General features: G+C 45.7%; 2 protein-coding genes across 2 annotated transcripts in view; both read right to left on the reverse strand.

The window, feature by feature from the left end:
* Positions 1 to 7,516, reverse strand: part of CSGALNACT2 (chondroitin sulfate N-acetylgalactosaminyltransferase 2) — a 46,707-nt gene extending 39,191 nt beyond the window's left edge. The window contains exon 1 of the mRNA XM_050804309.1: positions 7,403 to 7,516. The gene's annotated coding sequence lies outside the window, so the exon portion shown is untranslated. The remainder of the gene's footprint in view (positions 1 to 7,402) is intronic.
* Positions 7,517 to 15,992: 8,476 nt separating this feature from the next.
* The window catches only part of RET (ret proto-oncogene), a 52,987-nt gene continuing 44,601 nt past the window's right edge, over positions 15,993 to 24,378 (reverse strand). Inside the window, exons 16-20 of the mRNA XM_050803101.1 lie at positions 24,250 to 24,320; positions 22,511 to 22,648; positions 21,348 to 21,447; positions 19,612 to 19,759; positions 15,993 to 18,224 (exon numbers count right to left, since the gene is read on the reverse strand). Of these exons, the coding sequence (XP_050659058.1) occupies positions 18,067 to 18,224; positions 19,612 to 19,759; positions 21,348 to 21,447; positions 22,511 to 22,648; positions 24,250 to 24,320 (615 nt within the window). The 3' untranslated portion in view covers positions 15,993 to 18,066. The remainder of the gene's footprint in view (positions 18,225 to 19,611; positions 19,760 to 21,347; positions 21,448 to 22,510; positions 22,649 to 24,249; positions 24,321 to 24,378) is intronic.

Genomic DNA, 24,378 nt, shown 5'->3' on the forward strand with positions numbered 1-24,378 from the left:
TTAGGCTGGGCATGGTGGCTCATGCCTGTAAGCACCTTGGGAGGCTGAAACAGGAGGATCACTTGAGACCAGAATTTGAGATCATCCTGGGCAATATAGCTAGCGAGACCTTGCCTCTATAAGAAATTTAAAAAATTAGCCAGGTGTGGCAGTGCATGTCTGTAGTTCCTGTTGTCCTGGTTACTTGAGGCTGAGGTGGGAGGATCACTTGAGCCCAGGAGTTCAAAGCTGCAGTGAGCTACGATCGAACCAAAGCACTCTAGGCCTGTCTCTTAAAAGAAAAAAAAAAAAGAAACAAACAAACTTAGGTTATGCCAATTAGAAGCCATCAACTAACTTATATAACTAGGGACTTTACAATAGGATGGACTAAACAAGGCAACTGTATAAATGCAATTAATCAAATATTGTCTTTGCCTTGCTTCCTTGTTCATCCTATAGAAGTCTTCTGCTCACATTCCTTTGGTGGAGTCCCAAATCATTTTTGATTTGTTGCTGCCTGATTCATGAATTGCTGTTTGCTCAGATAAAACTCTTTAACATTTTATTCTGCCTCAGTTTATATTTTAACCATACCAAAACCTGTACACAAATGTTCATAGCAACTTATATGTGTAGAGCCCAAAACCAGAAACAACCCAGTGTCCATCAACAGGTAAATGGACAAAATGTAAAACAGACACACAATGGAACACTGCTTAGCAATAAAAAGGAATAAACTCTGACACATGTTTCACCATGGATACATATCAACAATTACTCTGAGTCATAGGAGCCAGGCAACAGAAGTACTTACTATATGATTCTATTTATATAAAATTTTAGAAAATGCAAGGTAATTTGTGGTTAACTGAAGGTAAATCAGTCAATGATTTCCTGTGGGAGGTGGTACTAGGAAGGAATTATAAAAAGGGATGGAAAAACTTTTGGGAGTAATGGATTTGTTCATTACTTTCGTTGCAGTGATGATTTCACAGGTGTATACATATGTTAAAACTTATCAAATTGCACACTTTAAATATGTGTAGTTTATGTAAATTATACCTCAATGAAGCTGTTTAAAAAATAAAGCCAAGTCAGATTTAGTAGTAGTGCCAAAAAGGCATTTGTAAAAAAAAATAAAAAACCAAAAATCCTCCAGTTTGTTTACTGAAGTATAAAGATTTATTGATTACAAGTTTGCATTTAAAAAACAAAACTAAGCCCCTCATCTCCCCAAAAGTAGAGTACTACATATTTCTCTAAAGGTCTTACCATATCTTTTCTCTTTGCCTTGTGACTTGGAGACAAGAGAAGTGTTAAAGATAGTTAATTCTACAGCATTAGTCCCTTACATAATAATATGACCCTTAAGGAGTTTCTACTCAATCTTGATTATACACAATTTTTGGTACTACGAACACAAAAGTTACGCATCTTTTCCAGGACGTGTACATTGCAGTATGTCAAGTTAACCTGCAAGACTAATCTACTGCCCTCTGAAGGATACAATCCATTTGAGTCTATTATAAAACATATTCTGTATAATCTTCCCAAATTTTCTGCAAAGAACAATTTCTCATTAAAGTTTTCAAAAACTAAATTTATAATTTTGAGTTCATTTTTTACAAAGCAAAAACAAAGTCACACAATTATCTGGAAAACATAAACCAGTCAGAAAACTAAACCATTATGAAGTGTAAATATCTAGGAAGCAGGAGATTAGAATGTTTTATTTCTTGGTAAGTTTTTGATTACTTGATGAGTATTACAGTGATGCATGGGTTGTCAATATGTTACTGAATAAGTGATCTGTAAGTACTGATCATCTGAAAGCAGCACTTATTCAACAAACACTTGATTACCTACTGTGTGTCAGGTACTGTGCTGAGTACCAAGGACAAGTAATATCAAATGGATCCTTTTGACAGCGTGTTTCTGGAGAAAACTATACTCATGGCACCCGGATTTCAGCAAGACAAAGGAGAAAAAGGTGCCAAACTGTGGCACAGTAAAAACAACTTAAAGAGTCAAGTGTAACAGCTACTTAATAGCTATGTAACCTTAGGCACAACACTTTACCTCTCAGGGCTTCCTCTAAAAAATGAGGCAGTTTTGCCTGAACAGTCAATGTTCCTTCCAAGATATTATGATTCCTTTAGTTAAACCACACACACACACACACACGCACACAAAAATTTTTGTAGAGAAAACTTGATTTAAATGCACAGGTCATTTAATTCAGCAATTCACAATTCCACTTTCCTGATTCCATACTACAGAAGTATCCACACTACTATATAAGGTCACATACATAGGATGTTTATCAGTGTTATATGTAAGAGCAAAATAAAAACAGAAGCAACTTAAAGTTCATCAATAGAGGTAAGGTTAAATTAACTGAAGACATTTACACAACAGAATATTTTAAAGGAATTACATACATCTTTATGTGCTGATGTAGATAATACCTACAAAATGGTGTTACCATGTTGCAAATATTTTTTCTCAGTTTGTCTTGTCTACAATAGGCTTGGGAGCCAGATGGCCTGAATTCAAAGATCTGCATCATGGTTTCCTACTCTTCATTACAGACAAATTCCATAATATATGTAAACTTCAGTTTCCTCCTCTGTTAAGTGGGAATAATTGCAGAACCTACCTTAGAGTATAATTATAACACTTATTCAAGTAAAACATGACAAGCATAAGTGCTCAGTAAGTGTTAGGTATTATTTCCTATTAAGCAAAGTTTTGTTGTTGGTGGTGATAGTGGTAATAGACTCAAATCTATTAATCTTTTCCTACTTCTTGATTTTAGCTTCCCTACCCGAAGTAATCCTAATAAAAGTAAATTTTCCCTCAAATAGATAGCTAATTCTTGCCATTTATCATGCAATCCATGCTCTTGTCACTAGTTTGAAATGCCACCTTTATCATTAGCAAAATTCCTATATATGCATAAGTCCATTTCTGACCTCTAAACCAGAAATCAGCAAATATTTTAGGTCAGACAGTAAATGTCACAATCAGTTGATTCTGCTTTTGCGGCACAAAAAAGCATTTTTTTTTTCTCCCCAAAGCATTAAAAAATGTAGGGCTTGGGCACGGTGGCTCACGCGTGTAATCCCAGCACTTTGGGAGGCTGAGGCAGGCGGATCACGAGGTCAGGAGTTCAAGACCAGCCTGAGGAACATGATGAAACCCTGTCTCTACTAAAAATACAAAAATTAGCCGGGCATGGTGGTGTGCACCTGTAAACCCAGCTACTCAGGAGGCTGAGGCAGGAGAATCACTTGAACCCAGGAAACAGAGGTTGCAGTAAGCTGAGATTGCGCCACTGCACTCCAGCCTGGGCGACAGAGCAAGACTCTGTCTCAAAAATAAATGAATAAATAAATAAATAAATACAAAATAAAAAAATAAAAAGTGTAAAAGCCAGCCTTAGATCACAGGCTATACTAAAATAGGTAGCCAGCCATACTGGCAATCCCTGCTTTAACTTCTAAAAAATTGTTACACTTTAAAAATTTCACAAAATAAATACGTGTGATAAAAAGGTTAAACATCATATAAGGACACACAACCCCAATCCCTGCTGTGAGCTGGTAGGGAAGAAGAGTGGGGAACAGTCAGCAAACCTAATACATCCTTCCATAAGCTCTCAGAAAAATGCATACTTCTTGATCATCCCCACTGTATAGATGAAGAAACAGACCAGAGAGGGAAGGGTTGATCTATATTTGCCAGTCCTTTGTCCTCTGATACTTATTTCTCCCTGGCTCAGGCTGCCCAAGACTCGGCCTGGACACTCCTACCTTCCGGATGTCTGTTATCTCTGTGGTTATTTCCTCTTTTCCGATTTCTAACGCCTCCTGGAACTCCTATTAGATGTATATTGGCTCTTCTAGATCTACTTTGCATGTCATGGCTAGTTTTTTCCACTTTCTTTTTCTTTCTTTCTTTCCTTTTTTTTTTTTTTTTTTTTTTTTGAGACAGTTTCACTGTCAGGCTGAAGTGCAGTGGCAGCCTCCACTGCCTGAACAGCTGGGATGACAGGTGTGCACTACCATACTGCTAATTTTAAAAATTATTTGTGGCCAGGTGCGGTGGCTCATGCCTGTAATCCCAGCACTTTGGGAGGCCAAGGCAGGTAGATCATGAGGTCAGGAGATCGAGACCATCCTGGCTAACACGGTGAAACCACATCTCTACTAAAAATACAAAAATTAGCCGGGCGTGGTGGCGGGCACCTGTAGTTCCAGCTACTCAGGAGACTGAGGCAGGAGAATAGCGTGAACCTGGGAAGCGGAGCTTGCAGTGAGCCGAGATCATGCCACTGAACTCCAGCCTGGGCAACAGAGCCAGACTCTGTCTCAAAAAAAAAAAAAAAAAAATTATTTGTAGAGACAGGATCTCATTATGTTGCCTAGGCTGGTCTCAAACTCCTGGGATCCAGCGATCCTCCTGCCTCGGCCTTCCAAAGTGTTGGAATTACAGGCATGAGCCACCACACCTGGCTCTTTCCTACTTTCCATGTTTAAATATTCAATAATTGATTGCTTTTTTTTCATGTCACCCTGTATGTGTTCAGTAGGCATAATACCTTAACAAATTTGAAGATACTAATACTTATTTTAAAGTTTTCTTTTGTCTCACATTAGCTCCACTGCTTCAGTGCCTAGTTCTTGTATTTGTTTGGTCTGAAGCTTCTCTTAGATGCTACCGATTTCCCACAAATTTTTAGTGATTTTTGTTGTGTGTTCACATTATAAATGTGCTAGTAGTATCTCAGTCCATATGAAAATCACTGTACTCCTGCTGTAAATTCACATTTGTAACTAGCCTTATAATTCAATTTTACACTTATACCTAGTGCTTGTGTAGCATGACAATAACAATGTTAAGTTCTTTGACTTGCAGTCCCATGCTTCTTCAATCCACTTTCAGTCACATCCTTTTGGTATTTCATTTCCTCTAAAAAACCACTAACTTGAGTAACATAGTTCTTATGTAAACGTTATGCTAAACTTCAGAGTCAGATCCTCACCAGCTCTAACAGACTTGTCTAACAGTTAAACAAACAATGACAGTCCGACAGAAGACGGTCATAAATGTGCAATCCAACGGGTAAATAATAACATGGTAATGAATGAATCACTTACGTCTTGAGCTCTTAATAGTTATGCTTTTTTTAAACCAACCTTGAATGTTATATTAGTTAAAATAAGTAATTCTATTACATTAAAAAAAACATGACTCCATGTTGGTTAAATTTTCTGCCTTTGGTTGGTAATGGTAAGGTTGGTAATGACTCCATGTTGGTAATTTTCTGCCTATGTCATGACTCAGTCATTCCATAGCTGACAGAAATGCATACAGATGCTCACCAAGACATTTAATTTACAAGGATGTCCACAGTATTCTTTTTTTTTTTTTTTCTTTTTGAGACTGAGTCAGGCTCTGCCGACCAGGCTGGAGTGTAGAGGCACGATCTTGGCTCACTGTAACCTCCACCTCCTGCCTCAGCCTCCCCAGTAGCTGGGCTTACAGGCATCCGCCACCACGCCTGGCTAATTTTCATATTTTTAGTAAAGATGGGGTTTCACCATATTTGCCAGGCTGGTCTCGAACTCCTGACCAAGTGATCCACCCACCTTGGCCTCTGCAAGCGCTGGGATAACAGGCCTCAGCCACCATGCCGGGCCCACAGCATTCTTAATATCCAAAATACATCATATACAAAAATTGGGAACAAAAATGTCCATCAACTGAAGAGTAGTCACATATTATTCAATGGACTATTACACAATAATAATACAATACCATGAAATAGCATGAGTGTGTCTCACAAACAATATGCTGAGAATACTATGCAATCCATTAACATGAAGCTCAAAACACAGAAAACTAAAAGCTGATAAGAGAAGTTAGAATACAGATGGGAAAACAAGGATATAATTGACTTGGAAGAAGCACAGGGAAACAGGATGATGGAAATATTCTACGGTTATAATTTGATATATCTAGTGATTCCACAGGGTAATAAGTATGTAAAAATTCATTGAGCTGCACAATTAAGATTCGTGCTCTTGGATGAGTTTGTGTCCTTTGTAGGGACATGGATGCAGCTGGAAACCATCATTCTTAGCAAACTATCACAAGAACAGAAAACCAAACACCGCATGTTCTCACTCATAGGTGGGAACTGAACAATGAGATCACTTGGACTCGGGAAGGGGAACATCACACACCGGGGCCTATCATGAGGAGGGGGGAGGGGGGAGGGATTGCATTGGGAGTTATACCTGATGTAAATGACGAGTTGATGGGTACTGACGAGTTGATGGGTGCAGCACACCAACATGGCACAAGTATACATATGTAACCAACCTGCACGTTATGCACATGTACCCTATAACTTAAAGTATAAAAAAAAAAAAAAGATTCGTGCTCTTATTGATTTCATATGTATTGTATGCCTCAACAAAAACAAAGAGAAAAATGCAGCTTCTAAACTGGTTGGAACTGTGCTTAGTTAGGCCAAAATCCTCTGAGCCACAAATATTGGAAATTCAACATCTTTTTTCATTCTTTTAGTTACATGACAATTTTATGTTTAAAGTTGGTATAAGAATAATAGTACAAAATGAACGCTAACACTCAGTCCTAAAATACTTGGCTTCTTACTTCCAAGATCGAAAATACTATTTTAATACAACATTCAAAAAACATTAATTACCAGACATGAAGGCCCTGCTCCTGCGAGCCTTGAATGACGGTGAAACGTCACGACATCCCACATCTATCTCAAAAGCATGCTAGAAAACGCCTCCAAGTTTAACAAGCCAAGGGCTCACGAAGAAAAGCTTCAGATGCATAATCAAACTATCATACCGCCAATACCATCATCACAAACAGAAGTATCACTGTCGTGCTTCCTGCGTTGCTCAAGGGTAGGGTCATTTTTAAGGTGCATTCTCCGACAACACCAGAGGCTTCCCGTCTCCTCCGCCCCACTGAGCCCTCCACGACCAAGCATCTTTACCGGCGCTCGCTCTGCCATCTACAGATAAAGAGGGGCTGCGGGCAGAACTATTTTAACGCTGTGACAAGGTCACCGCTGACCAAAGTTTATCCACTGAGAGGAGCAGAGATGGTGATGAGTTGGTAAAAAAGAAAAAAAAAAAAAAAAAAAAAGACCAACACTGACACGCGAACCAACCGTCTCTGGCTGCGCTCTCCCCAAAACCGGAGCCTACTCCGGCAGGCTCATCCCTGAGGTACAGGGCCCCCCGCAGGACCCGTCCGCGAGGCGACCCCACCCGACCAGACAGGAGCCCGCAGCCCGGGCGCCCGCACCGCCCGGGCTCGAGCCGGCGGGAGTCGCGGGCGGGCGGGCAAGGCCGGGCCAGGTACTCACCGCGCTCGCCCGCTCTGCGCTGCACAGCCTCCTGCGCCGCTGGCACACCCGGGCGGCAGGCCGCCGCCGCCGCCGCCTCAGCCACCCACCCCCGGGCGCGCCGCCGCGCCTGAGCGGCCACTTCCGGCGCGCGCGAGGAAATGAGGCTGCCTCGCGCCCGCGGCCCCGCCCAGGAAGCTCCGCCACTGGCAGCTGGGTGCCGATTCATCACCGACGTGTTAAAGTATCTGTGTGTGTGCCTCCAAAAACCGTTTGTGGAGGCAGCAGAATGCCCGAGGCAGGAAACTGCTCCGGCCTGCAGGCGCCCCTGCCCGGACTCGTGGACCGCAGCGCTGTCCAGCCCGGGAGCCGATCCTGGGAGCCCGAGCGGGGCCGCGGGGCCTGCGTGGCAGCCGAGCCGAGGACTTCGGGCCCCAGGGCTGTGGAACGTCCTTTGGCGCTGGGCCGCCGGCAGCCGTGGGCGCATCATTGCATTTCCCTGGAGGAGTTCCCTCATCTGTTAAAGGAGGGAGTTGAAGCGGACACGCTGGGAAATGGCTTCGAGCTCACACACTGATTTTCGTGAGTGGGAAGAGAAGCCCTTTTCTAGGCGTCTTCCATGCCACTGTGTGTTCCAGGGTCCTCTCCGGGTACTCTGTCTCCCACGCCACCCCGAGCACGGCCTAAGCGGGCGAGCGAAGAAGTAGCGGCGCGGAGAGCCGGCTCTGGTGGGCACCGGGCGCGTCACCGCGGGCTGGCGGGGGAGGGGACGCTGGGAAACCCTCTAGAAAGAGGAGCCGCCACCGAGCAAATTCCCATCTGCCACGCACAGCTGAGCCTCGCCCTCCGCCGCCAGCAATTTTTTCTTTGTCCTCCTAGTCCTACAAACGCTGGGTTTCCTTTCTCATTCATGGACTTGTTTTCTCCCTGGATACGTCTTACTGCTCCTACCGTGTGGCCGCACGTCTGGCACACGGGCGGCGGGCGCTGCCTGAATCCCTGAATCCTCCCAAGCACCTGTGCAGCGGCCACGGCCCTCAGCTAGCGGCGAGGAGACTGAAGCCGCAGGGTCAGGGTTAGTTGCCACATGTTTTAAATTGCTCTTCGAATCTTCCATTAGAATTGTTTTTATTTATTTATTCATCTATTTTTTGATACAGGGTCCCGCTCCGTCGCCCAGGCTGGAGTGCAGTGGAGCCATCACTGCTCACTGCAGCCTCCCCACCTCCGACTCCAGAGATCCTCTCGCCTCAACTTCCCGAGTAGCTGGGACCACAGGTGCATGCCACCACGCCTGGCTAATTTTTAGGTTTTTTTTTTTTTTTTTTTTTTTTTTTTTTTTTTTTTGGTAGAGATGGGGCCTCCCTGTGTTGCCTAGGCTATCCTGGAACTCCTGGGCTCAAGCCGTCTTCCAGCTTCGGCCTCCCAAAGTGCCGGCATTACAGGCATGAGTCACCCCGCCTGGCAGTTGTTTTTAAACTAACTGAGGTTCTCCCATCAATGGATTTAAATTGTTACTTTTTAATGATTTTTTTAAGTAGCCAAATCCTAAATGTATGTAATTTGTGGAGAGAAGATAATGCATGATTCAAATTATGTGGCTGATCATGAGTGATACACTGGGATATAGTTGTAAAATAAGTAGTTCCCCTAGGTAAAATATTAAAGTACAACTGTGTTGGGTTTAATATCAGAAAATATGTAATTAAAAACATTTCCCCCCAACGACTTCCAATCTGATACTTAAAAAAAAAAAAAAAAAAAAAACTATAAAAAGTTTCCCATCCCTTTCGGGCCTTTTAAATTTCTACCAAAAGCAAGTGATGCTGGCTGGTTCCCCCGCTATAGCAAGTTGTGAATAAATAGCCTTTGCTGGTTGCACAGTTTTCCTGGTGATCCCGTGGTAAGTCTGTACTGCTTGTACCTGAGGTCCCCAGGCTTCCAACCGTTGTGCCACCCAGAGGCCCCTTGTGCCTCCATGTTCTCGGCCTATCAAGTGCACCGATGTGGTCAGCACTAGGGCTAACCTCACTCTGCGTGGAGGTCTCTGGCTTATTCTCAGTTTTGTACTCTGGTTGTTATAGATTCTCATTTGTCTGGCATCTCTAGTGGATTCAGGCCATTCTTTTTCATCCCTTTTCACTGTATTTTGTGTTAGTGTTTAGTGTTGTGCTGTCAAAAAGTGCTGCTTGTCATAAGGAAACCATAGGAAAGGACATAGGCATGGGGCTCATAAGCCTCTTATTTGAGCCAGCCCCGCAGCCCATGAGTTAGCAGTTCTCATCACACCGGCCTCTACTTGGACAAACTTTGCTGTGGGTTTCTGGTAAAACTGAATGAGGTTCTCCTTCCATCTCACTTTCATGTCCTGAGAGACACAAACATTCCATTTCTCGCCAGCCTCACCAGCCAGCATTCATGGTGTTGTCTAAGTTTAAATCTTCTCCTCCTCCAGGAAAAACTCCTGCTTCTTACATATACTCTCTTAATAATTCCAATTCTCATGCCCATCTCTGAAAAGCATTAACTTCACCAAGGTTGATTTGGTGAAGATCTTATTTGGAGAACATCTAATTGAACAAAATTGCTCATTTGAGAGATACCTTAGAAATGAAAGAGAGGCCGGGCGCCGTGGCTCTTGCCTGTAATCCCAGCACTTTGGGAGGCCGAGCCGGGCGGATCACAAGGTCAGGAGATCAAGACCATCCTGGCTAACCCGGTGAAACCCCGTCTCTACTAAAAAATACAAAAAACTAGCCGGGCGAGGTGGCGGGCGCCTGTAGTCCCAGCTACTCGGGAGGCTGAGGCAGGAGAATGGCGTGAACCTGGGAGGCAGACCTTGCAGTGAGCTGAGATCGCACCACTGCACTCCAACCTGCGTGACAGAGTGAGACTCCATCTCAAAAAAAAAAAAAAAAAAAAAAAAAGAAATGAAAGAGAATAAGATTTCTCAGGCCCAGTGAGCAGCCTTTTTTGATTGGTAGTCAGAGGTCTCCAAATGATATTCTGATTCAAAAGTGCTTCCCTGAAAGACTCTTTGGCTAAAGCTAATGAGCGATTTGGCAAATTTAAGCAGCAACAGCCTAGACTCATTTTCCTAGTAAATCCTTCTGCTTGTCATCCATTTGCTTCCCTAATACAGCTTTCCCTCTTCTCCCCCTTATCCTTCTGATCTCTTTCCTTCCACACATCTGTCCACACTTCCCTTCTCTTTCTCTTGTCCAGATCCCTGCCCTTTCACAACAACCCTCCTATGACCCCAGAATGCCGACTGCCTCTCTGAAGGCCTATCCCTCCATGAGCCCCATATACAGACAAATGTGGAATTTAAACCTTAGACCCAAGCTAAATTAATAACCAAAATTAAGGATTTCCCCAAACCCGGGCAAGATCAACAACTATTCATAAAATAATTAAAAATACTTTGGCCAGGCACTATGGCTCACACCTGTAATCCCATCATTTTGGAAGGTGAATCAGCAAGGACTGCCCGAGCCTACAAGTTCGAGACCAGCCTGAGCAACATAGTGAGATCTCCATCTCTATGGAAAACAGTGACAACAGCAACAAAAACCCAGGCATGGTGGTGTGTGCCTGTAGTCCTAGCTACTCGAGAGGCTCAGATGGTAGGATCACTTGAGCCCAGGAGGTCGAGGCTGCAGTGAGCCGTGATTGCACCACTGCACTCTAGCCTTGGTGGCAGAGCAAGACCCTATCTCAAAAAAAGTGGCGGGGGAAGCATGTGACCCAGTGTTACCTAACCCATATCAACTTGTACACACATTGACCAGAACCTTGCATGCTAAATCCTGAATGGCAAAAGTTGACTAGACTCCCCCAAAAGGAATCCTAGGATCACACCGCCCACAATGAAACTGAGAGTTAACAAAGAGGCTCAAAATAGGGCAAAGTCTTCTAAAAGCCATACCTCAAACATTCCCCGCCCCCCCACAAAAGAAAGATTAGACCATAATCCAGTGTCATGCAAAAAAAAAAAAAAAAAAAAAAAAGATGAACCTACAGTATGTTTTTTGGGATAGGCTAGAAAATACATTGTACCGTTTGGGAGTCTAGAAATTAACCCTTTCATTGCTTGTTTTCAAGGAGCTAAACCTGAAATTGGAGACCTAATCAAAAACAGAAATGAGAATGGGAAATAACCCCTTAACCTGAACTACAACACCTGGCAGACATTTTAAAAGTGCTTTAGAACAAAAATAAGACAGGACTCAAAATTAACTTGTGGCCCTGCCGATCAAACTGCTGGGTGGCCCCTACCCAACCAGTCAGCTACTGACAAGGGCAATTATAGATACTGTAAACAGAAGGGACACTGGGAAAAAAGATTGTTCAATCTTGCAAAACAAAAATCAAGACAAAAAAATCCCTCACTTCAGATCAATGAGGTGCACTGGGGAAAGGAAAAGCACCAATATCCTGCAATACATTTAAACACCTGCCACACATTAACCATACATACAAATGGTGCGTTGGTTTTCCTAGGGTTGCTGTAATGATTTACCACAAACTGGTTGGTGTAAAACTACAAAAACCGTAACATCACCCTTGGTTATTCAGCACTCTAACTGGGGAGTTACTGACTCATTGTTTATGCAAACAATCAGAGCAATGTTCTCATCTGTGGGAATCCTGTTGTCATAAACTTCTCATTAACCCTGGCAGAAGTCATTAGCAATGCCACTTCTTCACTAGATGGGGCACCTATCAGTCTCAACTCATGGGCATGAGTAGTGATGGACAGTCTCATTGCTGTAGATTTCTTGTTGGGTGGTAAAGGCCTCTGCCACTGCCAATACTGCACCTGGATCAGTGAAACAGAAAGGTAGAACAGGCCACAGATCACCTTGAGGCAAAAGCTATTTGGCTTTCTAAGGTTGATCCTCATGGCCTATATGGGATTTGCTCTTTGCCTGCATTGGTCAGCTGAGGTTTGCGTTCTAAGCGTGTCATAGGGACAGTTGCTCTTATTTCTGTCATAGTGGTCCTGATGTTGTTCCACTGCATCCCATTCTTGTCAAATGAGCACTATGATGCTACAACAACAGAAGGATCAAGATCTCACAGTACAGTTGACCGGAAAGACAACTGAATAATCTCTGAGCAGTGAAGAGCTGGATCTCTAGACTTCCTTGAGTCGGCCAACCTTTTACAAACAAGAAAATGACCAACAAGGGGGACTGAGAGACTGAACATGCAAACAGACAATGGCCAGACCACATATGGCCGGAGGATTTGGATCAGATTCTCTGCAGAACTAGCCAGGAAGCTAAACCATAGCCTCTGCAACAATTATCCCAGAATGATTACAACTTGGTCAGGAACTACAAGCTTCCCTATTTTTTGCCCTCTGAACTAAACAGAGAAAGCCACCTGTGTCCCCCAAACCAATCACATAAGAGGCCCTCCTGGTTAGCTGCCTCCAGCTTCCCCAGGCCAACAAGCCCCAATCACAGCATCCCCAAAGCCTTCTCACCCTCCCCACCTTTTATTTTTTACTATGAGGCTTTCCCACTCCTCTGCCTATCTTGAGTGTCTGCCTTAAGTGATGCTGGCTGACTCTCTTGCTATAGCAAGTTCAGAACCAATGGCTCCTGTGGGTTCTCATATGGGTAGCCTTTGCTTATTTCTACAAAATTAAAGATTATAGGTAATTGTGTGAATATCTCTTTAAAAATAGTGTCCAACCACACTTCCTCTACTTTTTCCAGTGACTATCTTGTGAGACACTAGAGCTCTTCCATCCTTGGTGTCATTCCTATTTTTAGAAATCATTTGCTATGATCTTACTTTCTTCCCAGACACTGAAATCCCTCAAACCCTCAGTATGCTCCTTTACCATGGGGTTCTGAGCAATCTAAGAGCTTCAGGCCCTGTGGCCAGAGTCTTCAGGAAAATTCTCAAGCTCTTGAAAACTCCCAGAAGAAAGGCACAAAATATGGAGCAAGGCACACGCCCTAGGGAGACTGGGTACTGCCTGGCTCCCTGCAGTCCTCTGACCAAAGTCTCTTGCCCCCAGAGACCCCTTCTTCCATGGGAGAGTACAGAAAAGGATTGATGTGCAGGTGAGAAAATCGAGCAGCCAAGAAACAGGGCTCTGATTCTGTTTACATTGACAAAAATACACAAAAACTTGAAAAACTTGAATGTTTTAAATGAATTTCATATTTTTATTCAAGAAATCGACAGTCTGCATGGTAAATATTGTCTGTGTATGAAATATCAAACTTGTTTCCTTCTCAAACAATGAAAAATATTTTTTTTTAGCTTTAGAATTCACTTACCTTGCTTGCCAGCCAGCACATTTTTAGCTTGAACTGCTCAGTATCATCTGAGAGGATGCAGGTTTATGATCTCTTTTAGTGTGGTAGTCACAGTGCCTGGGGTAGTCTTAGACCACAAGCTCCCTCCATGCTGAACTTCACATTTCTGCAGCCCCCACAGTGAGATGTGCCCCCATAAAGGATCCCCTGCCCGGGGTCCAGCTGAGAGATCTCACTTGGCCAGGTCCTGTGATTTAACACCTCAGAGACATCTGCAAAAATACCTGGTCACTTGACACAGCACTCAAATTCGTAGTTGCAAAGATAAAATGTGATTTCTCCAGGGTGTTCAGAGTGTTTGCCTCCTTAACTCCTGGGAGCAGCCAGCCCTATCAGCCCTCAGACGGCCACTACCTGGCCTCAGCAGCAGGACACAGTAGTGGCCCCACGCTGAAAAGTTCTCTACACACAGGTTCTTATGACCTCAGCTAACATGATCCTTCCTGAGTCCCAGCTCCCTGAAGAGGTGGGAGACTCTACAGTTTCGGTCAAGGCTGCTGCCGTGGAGAAGGGACAGGGCCACAGCAGGCAGCCCTGGCAGAGAGGGTGCTTTCCCTGCAGGCACGCAAGCCTAGGACACACACCTAGAGCAGCTTCATGTGGAAGACGCGAGGGGCCATACACACTGTGGCATGCACTCTGCAGACCCACCTTTCCACCTTTCTCAGGGCCACAGAGGTTAGGATTCCCTAGGACTTCCTAGAACCACTAAACACAGGCGAACCTCAGAGATACTGTTCCAGACCACCCCTGTAAAGCAAAGAAGATTGAAGATCCTAAATAAGTGAGCCACACAAGTTTCTTGGTTTCCCAGTGCATATAAAAGTTACACTTACACTGTACTGGAGTCTGTTAAGTATGTGACAGCACTATGTCTAAAAAACAATGTACATACCTTGGTTTGAAGATACTTTATTGCTCAACAGTACTGATAGAGAGACATGAAATGAGTGTGGGTTGTTGGAAGAATGACCCTGATAGACTTTCCCGATGATTCAGTGTTACCACAAAATTTCAATTTGTGAAAAACACAATAAAGCAAAGAGCAATAAAACAAGGTGTGCCAGACACTATGTGTAAACGCATCCGAGGCAGGGAGAGGCACTACTAACTGCTCCACCTGCCTGCGGGAGAGGCTTTCTTAAAGTTAGAAATTGTGCTTTCCCTTCAAAATTTCTTTTGTATATGAAGTATTTGTTCAAGCCCTGTTCTCAGGCACATTTCAACTAGATTTCTGACCATATAAGCTGGCCTTGTGGTGGGAAGAAATCCTTCATGAAGGTTGGCAGAAAATGTGTTTTTAGGGGAAAATAAAACAGTAAACATACACACTCAAATAGTCCTAATGTAGAGTCTACATTGGGGTGGCTTTTTGTATTAACTTTTCTTGGCATAGATTTCTACTTTCAGTGGTAAAGGCTATAGCAAACAGCTGGCTCTGGAGATTACATTCACTTCCAGCTCCTGTGGTCCAGGTTGAAGGAGGAAGCTGTGAGCAGACACAGGCACCCACGGCTGGGAGGCGGGGCCTCATGGGCCTGGGGCAGGCACTGGGCGAGGTGTGCAAAGGCCTGTGTGTACACCACCTGGCAAAGCATGCAAAGGCCCACGTGTACACACATGTATGCGTGTGACACAGGCCCTTGCCATCTGATACAATGCAATCACAGATAAGACTGATGTTGACAACTCCCATTTGCCCACTGACCCACCAGCTCCACGCCCAGCATGAGAAGCTCAGAGAATTCCTCGGGAAGACATAAACAGAAGCAGTGAATGTGTCAGGCTTCATGGTGGTCAGGACAGCATTTTCCCTCACACTTCTAATGGCCTTCCTCAGGACTCGGCATTTTATATTCTCTCTCACACACTCTAAGGCCAACTTCAAAAGATCAGCAACAAGCAAATTGCTAGAGAACTGTGAAGATCTAAACTCGATGCTGGCTGCTGCTTTGTTCTAGGGATGAACACCTTAAGGAAGGGATTCCTTGAACAGTGGAGTTAGCTGAGTTTTTCAGTTTCTATCAATGTGCCTATTCACATGCAAATGTACCAGATAAACCAGCGATATCACGGGACCCCCTAGTCCTCGACCACTACTGATGCCTCAGTGGTTATCATGATAGAATTCTTTGTGACATTTTAAATATTTAAAACAATAGATTTCTGATTTTGTAGTTTCCATACAATATTTAAAACGTCAGACTACAAAATCAGAAATCTGTTTTCAACTAGAATGTTAAAAAGAAAAAAAAGGTTACACATTTTACGATACATGATTTTATTTACACAACTGATTTTCTTAGTCACCTTGATTACAAAAAAAGGAACACGGTCTAGTTTAATGACCTTTCATAAATAGATTTTACAAATTTTAATAACTGACAGATTGCTACTTAATACTCAGTAATACTTAATACTTAGGAACTTCTGCATATATGTGTATGAAAATTCCAATAGAGCTAATAAGGATGGGGACTTGTATAACTCAGGAATAGACAACTAGGTTATTGGTCAAGGATAAATTCCCCATCACTGGGTCAGCTGTTTAGACCTGGAGTTCTTACCCTCCTGAGAACAAACCTGTTGCAGCAATTCACACTTACTGTGTAGGCATTTTTAATAATTTGAGAGTTTATTTAATAATTTGAGAGTTCATTCTTATTTCCGCATTTAGTAAGACTATCATTAAGCATATCTGAAAACCAAAAGTTTACCATGTCTATAGATATTTGTAAAAGAACTTATCACAGTGTATCTGAAAAACAGCCCAAATTAGAGCCAGGTTAGGTGTCCAACAAGCATTTTTCAAACTCTCCCTCTGGGTGTGTGCACACACACCATAACGCTCTATTACACACACATCCAAGCCTTGGCCTCACAAAATGCCATAATTTTGCTGTTTTTGTGAAATGCATATATAAAATACAGTATTTGAATGAGACTATTTTAAGTCCTATCAGTGCTTTAAGTCTGAAGAGCAGGCAGTGTTTTGGTAATCCGACTCTTTTCTGCGAAGTTACAGTGCTGACAACACAGCCAGGAGAGCTGCTGGGACTTCCCAAAAGCTGCCCCCACAAGACTGGAGGAGTGTTGTGCGTCTATGACCACAAACAAGCGATGAAGAATGACAAGAAGCTTATGAGTCATGGTCAGAATCTAAGAAACAGAAACGTCTTGTAGCAGCATTAAATTACAAACACAGGAAGAACTGATCCATGGGCCTTTCACACAGGCTCTATAAGAGCCAAACACCATCTTTTTCACATCAGAATTGTAATCAGAGGTGTAGCAGTCCTTTGTCATTGTCATTGCTACTTCTAACACAGCTAGTTAGCCTGTCCCTTTATGAGTAAGTTGATAAGATTCAAATTAAAGTGAGTACAAGCCCTATCTGCTCCTAACAGGTCAGAGGAGCCACTGCTTTCGCCTCTACTTGGCTGTGGGGTGTGCTGCAGGCTGGTGGCAGGTGGGATTCACAGCAGCAAAGCCTTTGCTGTCAGCAGTCCTGGGACTCCAACAGCCCCCTTTCTTCATACTGTTCTCATCAGGGGTAGTGGTTGCTCGGTGCCGAACATATGAGGATGATGTGGTGGGCCCGGGGGACAAATGTGTCTTGTGAGCCCTCTTCCCTGATACCACCATCCACACAGTAAAGATGGCATCAAATCTCTCCATTGTGCTAAATCTAGGAATCATCTTAATCATGATGAAAACCAAATGTCTTCCTAAGAAAAGGTTGTATGATTAAAAAAAATCATTCTCAAGATCTCGAATGCTGAGCCCAGGCCCATCCTCGGGTCCCCTCTGCCCCTCCAGCCCTGGAGGGGCATTGACACTACCCCCAGGCCCTCCCAGGCTCTCATTCTGAACAAGGACAAGTCATCTGGGCCAGCATTTTTCCTACTGCCTTTTGTGTGTGTGTGCTTCATGTTAAACTTTTTTGCCTTGTTTGGCGGCAACCAGAAAAATCCAACAGTTCAGGTCCAATTTCATACACCAGGTAGTAAGCAGTGGACCCACACATGTGAACACAGAACGTTGGCGGTCACTGATGGACACAGACCAATACCGGGCGCTGCTGGGCACTGAAGAGAAAGGAATGCTTAACCACTAAGACTCAGAGCTCTTATCCGGTGTGGCATGTCTGCTAGGAGGGAAAATCACTGGCTATCAGAAGTAAAACCACCTTGGAAGTTAAAACAAACTACCAAAAACGAGTCTGCCGCCTGGGAACTGAACATGGCTTGGCCAATGTGACGTTCACAAAGAAAGGGCCGGTAGACTTTCCATTCTCAGCATGTTTCTTCCCCTTGTGAGTTCATTACCTTTCACAAAGAAATGTTAACTATCAAACGTGTCCATTAATTTTGCCGCTGAGGGTGAAAGCATCCAGTTAGCATATACACTATCATTTGCATATCTTGGAAACCCAGTGTTAGTGCCATCAGCTCTCGTGAGTGGTACAGGACTCTCTCCAGGCCAGTTCGGGTCTGACATGCCTAAAAATGAAAACAGATCATTTGTTCTGCACTGAAGAACCAAAACTTCAAGTGCAGACAGTAAGGCCTTGGCAAAACTCCCTTTGATGTTCAAACCAAACTCATGGTTTCTGTGCCAATTATATTAATGGTTTTGTGCTTCAGGTTTCCAAAAACACTGTTATCGTTAAGGGAATATCATGTGCTCTCTTGGTAAATGTAACTTAACAGACACTACCAATTTGACTTTTATGAGCTTGAGACTCTCAAATCTGATGTATATTTGTCAAACTGCTTAACTTTTTCTAAGGCAGTGTAGGGCAACAGCACACTGCTACACTCATTGGCTTACTGCAGTGGGAACGTTCTATAAAACGTTCTCTAACATAAAGGAGGCACTCGTCTGTTGTCTGGAGCCTACAACGGAGAAGAGGACCTTCCAAATCGAGGGCGCACGCGGGCCAGCCTCATAGCATCGTCAGCACAAATGGAGTGTGGCACTAGACACAAAGCCAGTGAGGAGTCAGTGAGTCAGAAAGCATGCAAAAGGAACCGTCTCAGCTTGAAAAAATGCTTGAAACTCCAAGATTTCAAACAACCAATGATGAAGTTAGGAAACAGAAAAAAATTTCAAGTATTTAATCGAAGACAAAAGAAGGAGTTTTGGCAAGAACCATATTTACTGTCCATTGCAAGACCACAGCACCACAGACTATGTTCTTTCAAAAAGCAACTGCTCCGGCTTTAGCACTGACTTCGTAAGTGACAACTGTCCTGAAGGTGGGTAAGGCAAAGGATGTGAAAACAGCAGTGGGGGTGTGTCCTCCCAGGGCCGGCCAGCTCCTGCAATCTCACTGCCCCGGATGGAGGACATGCAACTGGGACTGGGGCTGAGGCTTGGCCAGTGGCCGCTTGCCAGTCCCAGGTGGCCTCTGAGAGGCACCCGTCTGCCCAGGAGGGGTCTGGGGGAACCTGGCTGTGTTCCCAGTGCAGGGTGGGTGGTGCTGGCAGCTCCTTTCTCAACTGAATACCTCCCCAGATTTGTAAATTTATCCACGTAGTTAAAGTAGAAGTGCTATGACTTGATTCCCACCATAGAAATGCCTTATTCAGCCTGTTCTTGGTCTCCCCTGAGAGTTCCACCCTGATCTGTTTTTTCCTCTACCATCCTAAGTTGCTGGGCGATGTGGTAATTACACTTATTTTCACATCCTTTTAGAAAAACATAGTTGCAAAAATGCCTAAATGTAAACTGGATGCAAAGTCAGACATTTACAAATAAAAAGGTTCAGAGCAAGACTTTGGTTTTGTTCAGACCAGAAACATTTTTAAAAAGCATCACAGAGAGGAAGGATAGTGCAGAGGGGACAGCAGTGCTAGAATCTAGTAAATGCATGGGAAATTCTACCATAGAGTTTGTTTTCAATCCATGTGGAAGGGAGGGCTCGAGGGAGGGGGGCATTATTACAGTCCACCAGGGGTGTCTCCTCCTCTGAGAGGCCGTCGTCATAAAGCAGGGAGTCGGACGGAGTGGACGCCGCAAGGTCCAAGTAGTCCTAGAAGAGAGAGATGGCCGGTCACTCCACGCCATGCGCCACGACTAGACACAACTCAGGTCCCCTGCCGCCCTCAGGGCAGAGGCTCTGGCTGAGTCTCCACCTTGCAACAATCTCCCGGCCTCTCCGGGAGACCAGGGCCAGGCTGCACTGAGCTCCCAGGACTCCTGGCTAGCCTGGTCCTGCTCTGAGGTCCCCATGGCTCCCCCTGGTTGTTGTCTATTCTGTCTCTTCCCCTAGAAAGTCACCTCCCTGGGGACAGAAATGTGCTCCCTCAGGGTCCTATCTCCAGGGCTTGGAGGGCAGCCCCAGGGGATGCCTCATCCAGCTGCCCCTGGCCCAACTCGGAGACGGGTGGCAGGGAACTGGCCCGCTGACAAACCCTTGGGCTCTGGGGGAGCCCACTGCAGCGACATGCCAGGATGCAGCCCCAGCCTGCAGGATGTTTTCCAGCTTTCCCCAAGGATCCCTGTCATCTAGAACATCACGTCAGGGCTGAGACTTCTGAAATCTGACAGTGCTGTCAGGGTGCACATGACCCTGCTACAGGCACAGGCTCCCCAGCATGAGGGGCCACTTGCATCTGCTCCTTTCAATGCCCAGCTTGAATGTGCACAGAGGGGCCCAGTGTTTTCCTGGCTGTTTCTCAGCACTGTTCTAGGAAGGCCAGAACCAGTGATCACTTCTGTTTAGAACAACCCTGCATTCTCAGGACTTGGGAGTTTTCATCCAAGCGAGACAGTGATGTGAAGTGTTCCTACGGGGTCCTAGGTCCTGCATCCTGCTATCCAAGTCTGAAGAAGTGACAATTCAGTAAATGTGCCAATGTTAAGACAAGGTCTGTGTGTAAACCCCGTGAGGACAGGGCTGTGCTGGTCTTGTTTATTTGGATTCCCAGCCTCTGATACACAGTACGGGTCCTAGCAGCTGCCTGATGAAACTGGTTGAAAATGTGTAGAACTCACAAACTGTACTTCCAGGCACGCGGGCTGACTCTGGTCACCCCCCGATAAGCTTTGTTTTGCCTACATTCGGCTCTGGGAAATTTAAATGAATTGTTAACAATAAAAACTGGGAGACAACATAAACCTCGTAAAATTCAGAAGACCCGGTCCATTCCTGGCTCCTTTCTCTGCAGGCCACAGGTACCCCAGCAAGGAACCTTTTGGAGGGGCCTGGCTGTTTGTCACAGTCTCCACTGCTCCTTACTCACTGCCCTCCCCCAGCTGGGCTCCCCTCTGGGCATCTGAATTTTGGGCACTTGCTTCAACTCGACTTTCTCATTTTCCATTATGGAAAACAATTTTTTTGGCTTTGGAATATTTTCCTCCCATGCCTGTCTGTAGAGAGCTCTTCCTAAATGTCAAGAATCTTGGTTTCTTCATGACTTGAAAAGAAGCCCAAGCAGCCTGGCCTGAGAAGGGTTCAGTCTGCTGTCTGCACGCAGGGGAGAGCATGACTGTCTCTCTCTGCACAATCCCACTGTGGCCTCCCACTGGGAACTCTGAGGGCTAAAACCACTGCCTGGGGTGAGGCTGGAGTCTCCCATGCCACTTTCAGCTGGTGGGAATTGGCCCCAGGCACTCACTCTGCTCTTAACCATCATCTTCTCCAGGTCTTTGCTGATGTCCGCAAACACTGGCCTTTTGTCTGGCTCCTGCTTCCAGCACTGCAGCATCAGGCGGTACCTGGTGGGAAGAGCAGACAGGCCAATGTGACCCAAGCAAGGCCAGGTCTCGGAAGGACAGCCCACCACAGTCACCTCACCCTGCCCTGCACCCTGGGCCCAGTGTGCTCTGTTTCCAACCCCAAAGCTATTTCTGCATCGCTGACATCTCTGAGCCTTGCTGGGACTGGGGCATGGCCTGTCTGCAGGATCCCAGCCCATGGGCCACTGTGCTCAGGTCTCCCAGAGCTGTGGTCCAGAATCCTATAGGCTTCCCTTCCCTCCAAGGGAGATTCATTTTTACTTCCCTTGCAAAGACACTGGTAAACAGCTCACTGGATACTATGCCTGCTCTGGCAGCTAAGTGATAAGTGCCCGTCCTTAAAACTCTCAAGAAGGATGAATTGACTGAGGGCTCTTAGGTGTGGAGACAGACAAGCAAGAACCTTTGGCAATCACATGTCTGTCCTGCACTGTCCTTGCTTGCTGGGTGCCCAGGCAGACCACAGTGCTCCAACTGGCCACCAGCTGGGGGCCCAGGGAGGTGGTGCCTGGCTTCTTGGCCCAGGATGCCCCCTCCACGCCCCACTCTATGGAATGCATGGACCAAGCATCTCTGCCTCTGGACAGCCCTTTCTCATCTGTTCTCGGCCTGGTTTCTAAGACCATCTCTCCCAAGAGTGTAAAGGCTTCAACCTCTCAGGTTGCAGCCCAGGCTGCCCCTGCTTGGCTCTGTACCTCTGCTCAGGCACCCCTTAACACGTGCCCCCTGGGCCATTTGGAATTACCAGCTCCTCCCCAAGTGTCATGCTGGGACAGCTCTCAGCCTTCGAGCTTGTATTGCACCAGTCCCTGCTCTCGCTCATTTTTATAAGAGCCCCTAGCAAGCCCACCAGCCCTCAGCAGGGTAGGACCCCCAGCATCTACGGCAACACCCAAGGATGGCTCTCTAACCTCTGCCCTGCCCACTCCCCAGCCCCCACTTCTCCTGGTTTCTCCTGGGGCTGCTCTGGATGGGGAGGGAATGCACACAGGTGTCCCCTCCCTTCCCAAGTGAGGCTGGGCCAAAGCCGGTTCCCGCTCACATCTCCTCGCTGCAGTTGTCTGGCCTCTCCATCCGGTGGCCGGTCTTCAGAAGGTTGAAGAGCCGCTCAGGAGGAATCCCAGGATAGGGGTTGCCCCCTAGGGTCACAATCTCCCACAGCAGGACACCGAAAGACCATCTGCAGAGAGCGAGAAGACCAGTGAGTGGTTCCACCTGGCCCTCACAGTGCCCTCCGGGGGGCCCAGATGTCAATCCCCACCACCAAGCACCTGCTGACCCTGTCGGCCCCAAGCACAGATGCTCACAGATGTCAGCCTGGGTCTGGTTGCTCAGATGGATGTAGTATGAAGGTGCGGAAGGGCTGCCTGCCTGCCTGGCCCCTACTCCATGAAGCTGAAGTCCCTGCCCAAGCCACTCCCATTGGAGCAGCCACACCCACAAGGGGCACATGAGGTTTGGCACTTAAAGGGGTGAGAATGCAGACCACCAGACTCAGAGTGCCTTATATAGTTCTTTCACCATTTCTATGTGCTTGGAAAATTTCGTAAAATCTTAGAAGGAAAAAAGCTATAGAAAAACATTTTAACTGTGAAGGAAAACTTGCTGTGCAATGGGAACAATATCATATCACAAAACAGCATCGCATGAGCCCATTTAGGGCAATAAAAAGCATACAAGTGCACACCACAGAGCACACCAGAGGGCAGCCAGAAGTCACTGTGCGGTGTGGTCCAGTGACATTCAGTCTCTTCTTTATGCTTTTCTCTCTGCCTTTTCCAACTAGCCTACACTCAGCTTATGTAATTGCGAAGCTGTTGTCCAAATGGTTGCTCACAGCCCACAGTATTTAAGATGCACGTGTTGGCCAGGTGTGGTGGCTCACGCCTGTAATCCCAGCACTTTGGGAGGCTGAGGTGGGCGGATCATTTGAGGTCAGGATTCGAGACCAGCATGACCAACATGGTGAAACCCTGTCCCTACTAAAAAATACAAAAAAATGAGCCAGGAGAGGTGGCGCGTGCCTGTAATCCCAGCTACTCAGGAGGCTGAGGCACAGGAATCGCTTGAACTCGGGAGGTGGAGGTTGCAGTGAGCCAGTATTGTGCCACTGCACTCCAACCTGGGTGACAGAGTGAGACCCTATCCTCCCATCAAAAAAAAAAAAAAAAAAAAAAAAAAAAAAAAGAGATGCACATCATACCTCTGCTGACTATAGAACACTTTAGAGGCAAGAATCCTGTGTTTTGAAAGCGATCAGCTCTTGTCACTGGACCTGAATAATGAATTTTTGGCTTTCACCTTTGAGCAGTTTGGGGCACACCAATCTATAAACTCACACAAGGCCATCTTCAGGTGGAGTCCCCAAGCTCCACTTGTGGGTGGGGGCAAGTCACTGGGCACTCTGCCTGAGCCCAAAGCCCTATTCAGGACCACAGGAGGGTAACTGCTGGGCTGGGCCTGTGAGTCACCAAGGGGCCCAGAGGGAGGCGTGGGGCTGGCAAGGGTGGGGGAGGCTGGGTTACTGGCCACCTGCTCTGCTCTCATGCTCCACTGGAGCTTTCAGAACTGCAGGCTGGCCTGGCCCAGCCATTCGCCTCATGAATACATCGTGAAGTCCCCTCAGTGAGGGGGTCATTGTGGAGGGCTGACACTGCAGACAGGTGCTCAGGGCCAGCGCAATTCCCTGGCCAAACTGCATGGATGGGGTGTCGTGGCCTGACTACACATATAAGGGTGTTTCTGTAACCCCCACCCCAAGACAGCAACACCCACACTTACACATCACTTTGGGTGGTGTAGATATGATCAAAAAGAGATTCAATTGCCATCCATTTAACTGGAATCCGACCCTAAAGAGGGGATGGAAGAAAGACATTTAAGTTACTCTGACGCTCTTAGGAAGGAGGG

Source organism: Macaca thibetana, chromosome 9 (genome assembly GCF_024542745.1).
Source record: "Macaca thibetana thibetana isolate TM-01 chromosome 9, ASM2454274v1, whole genome shotgun sequence".
NCBI lineage: Eukaryota > Metazoa > Chordata > Mammalia > Primates > Cercopithecidae > Macaca > Macaca thibetana.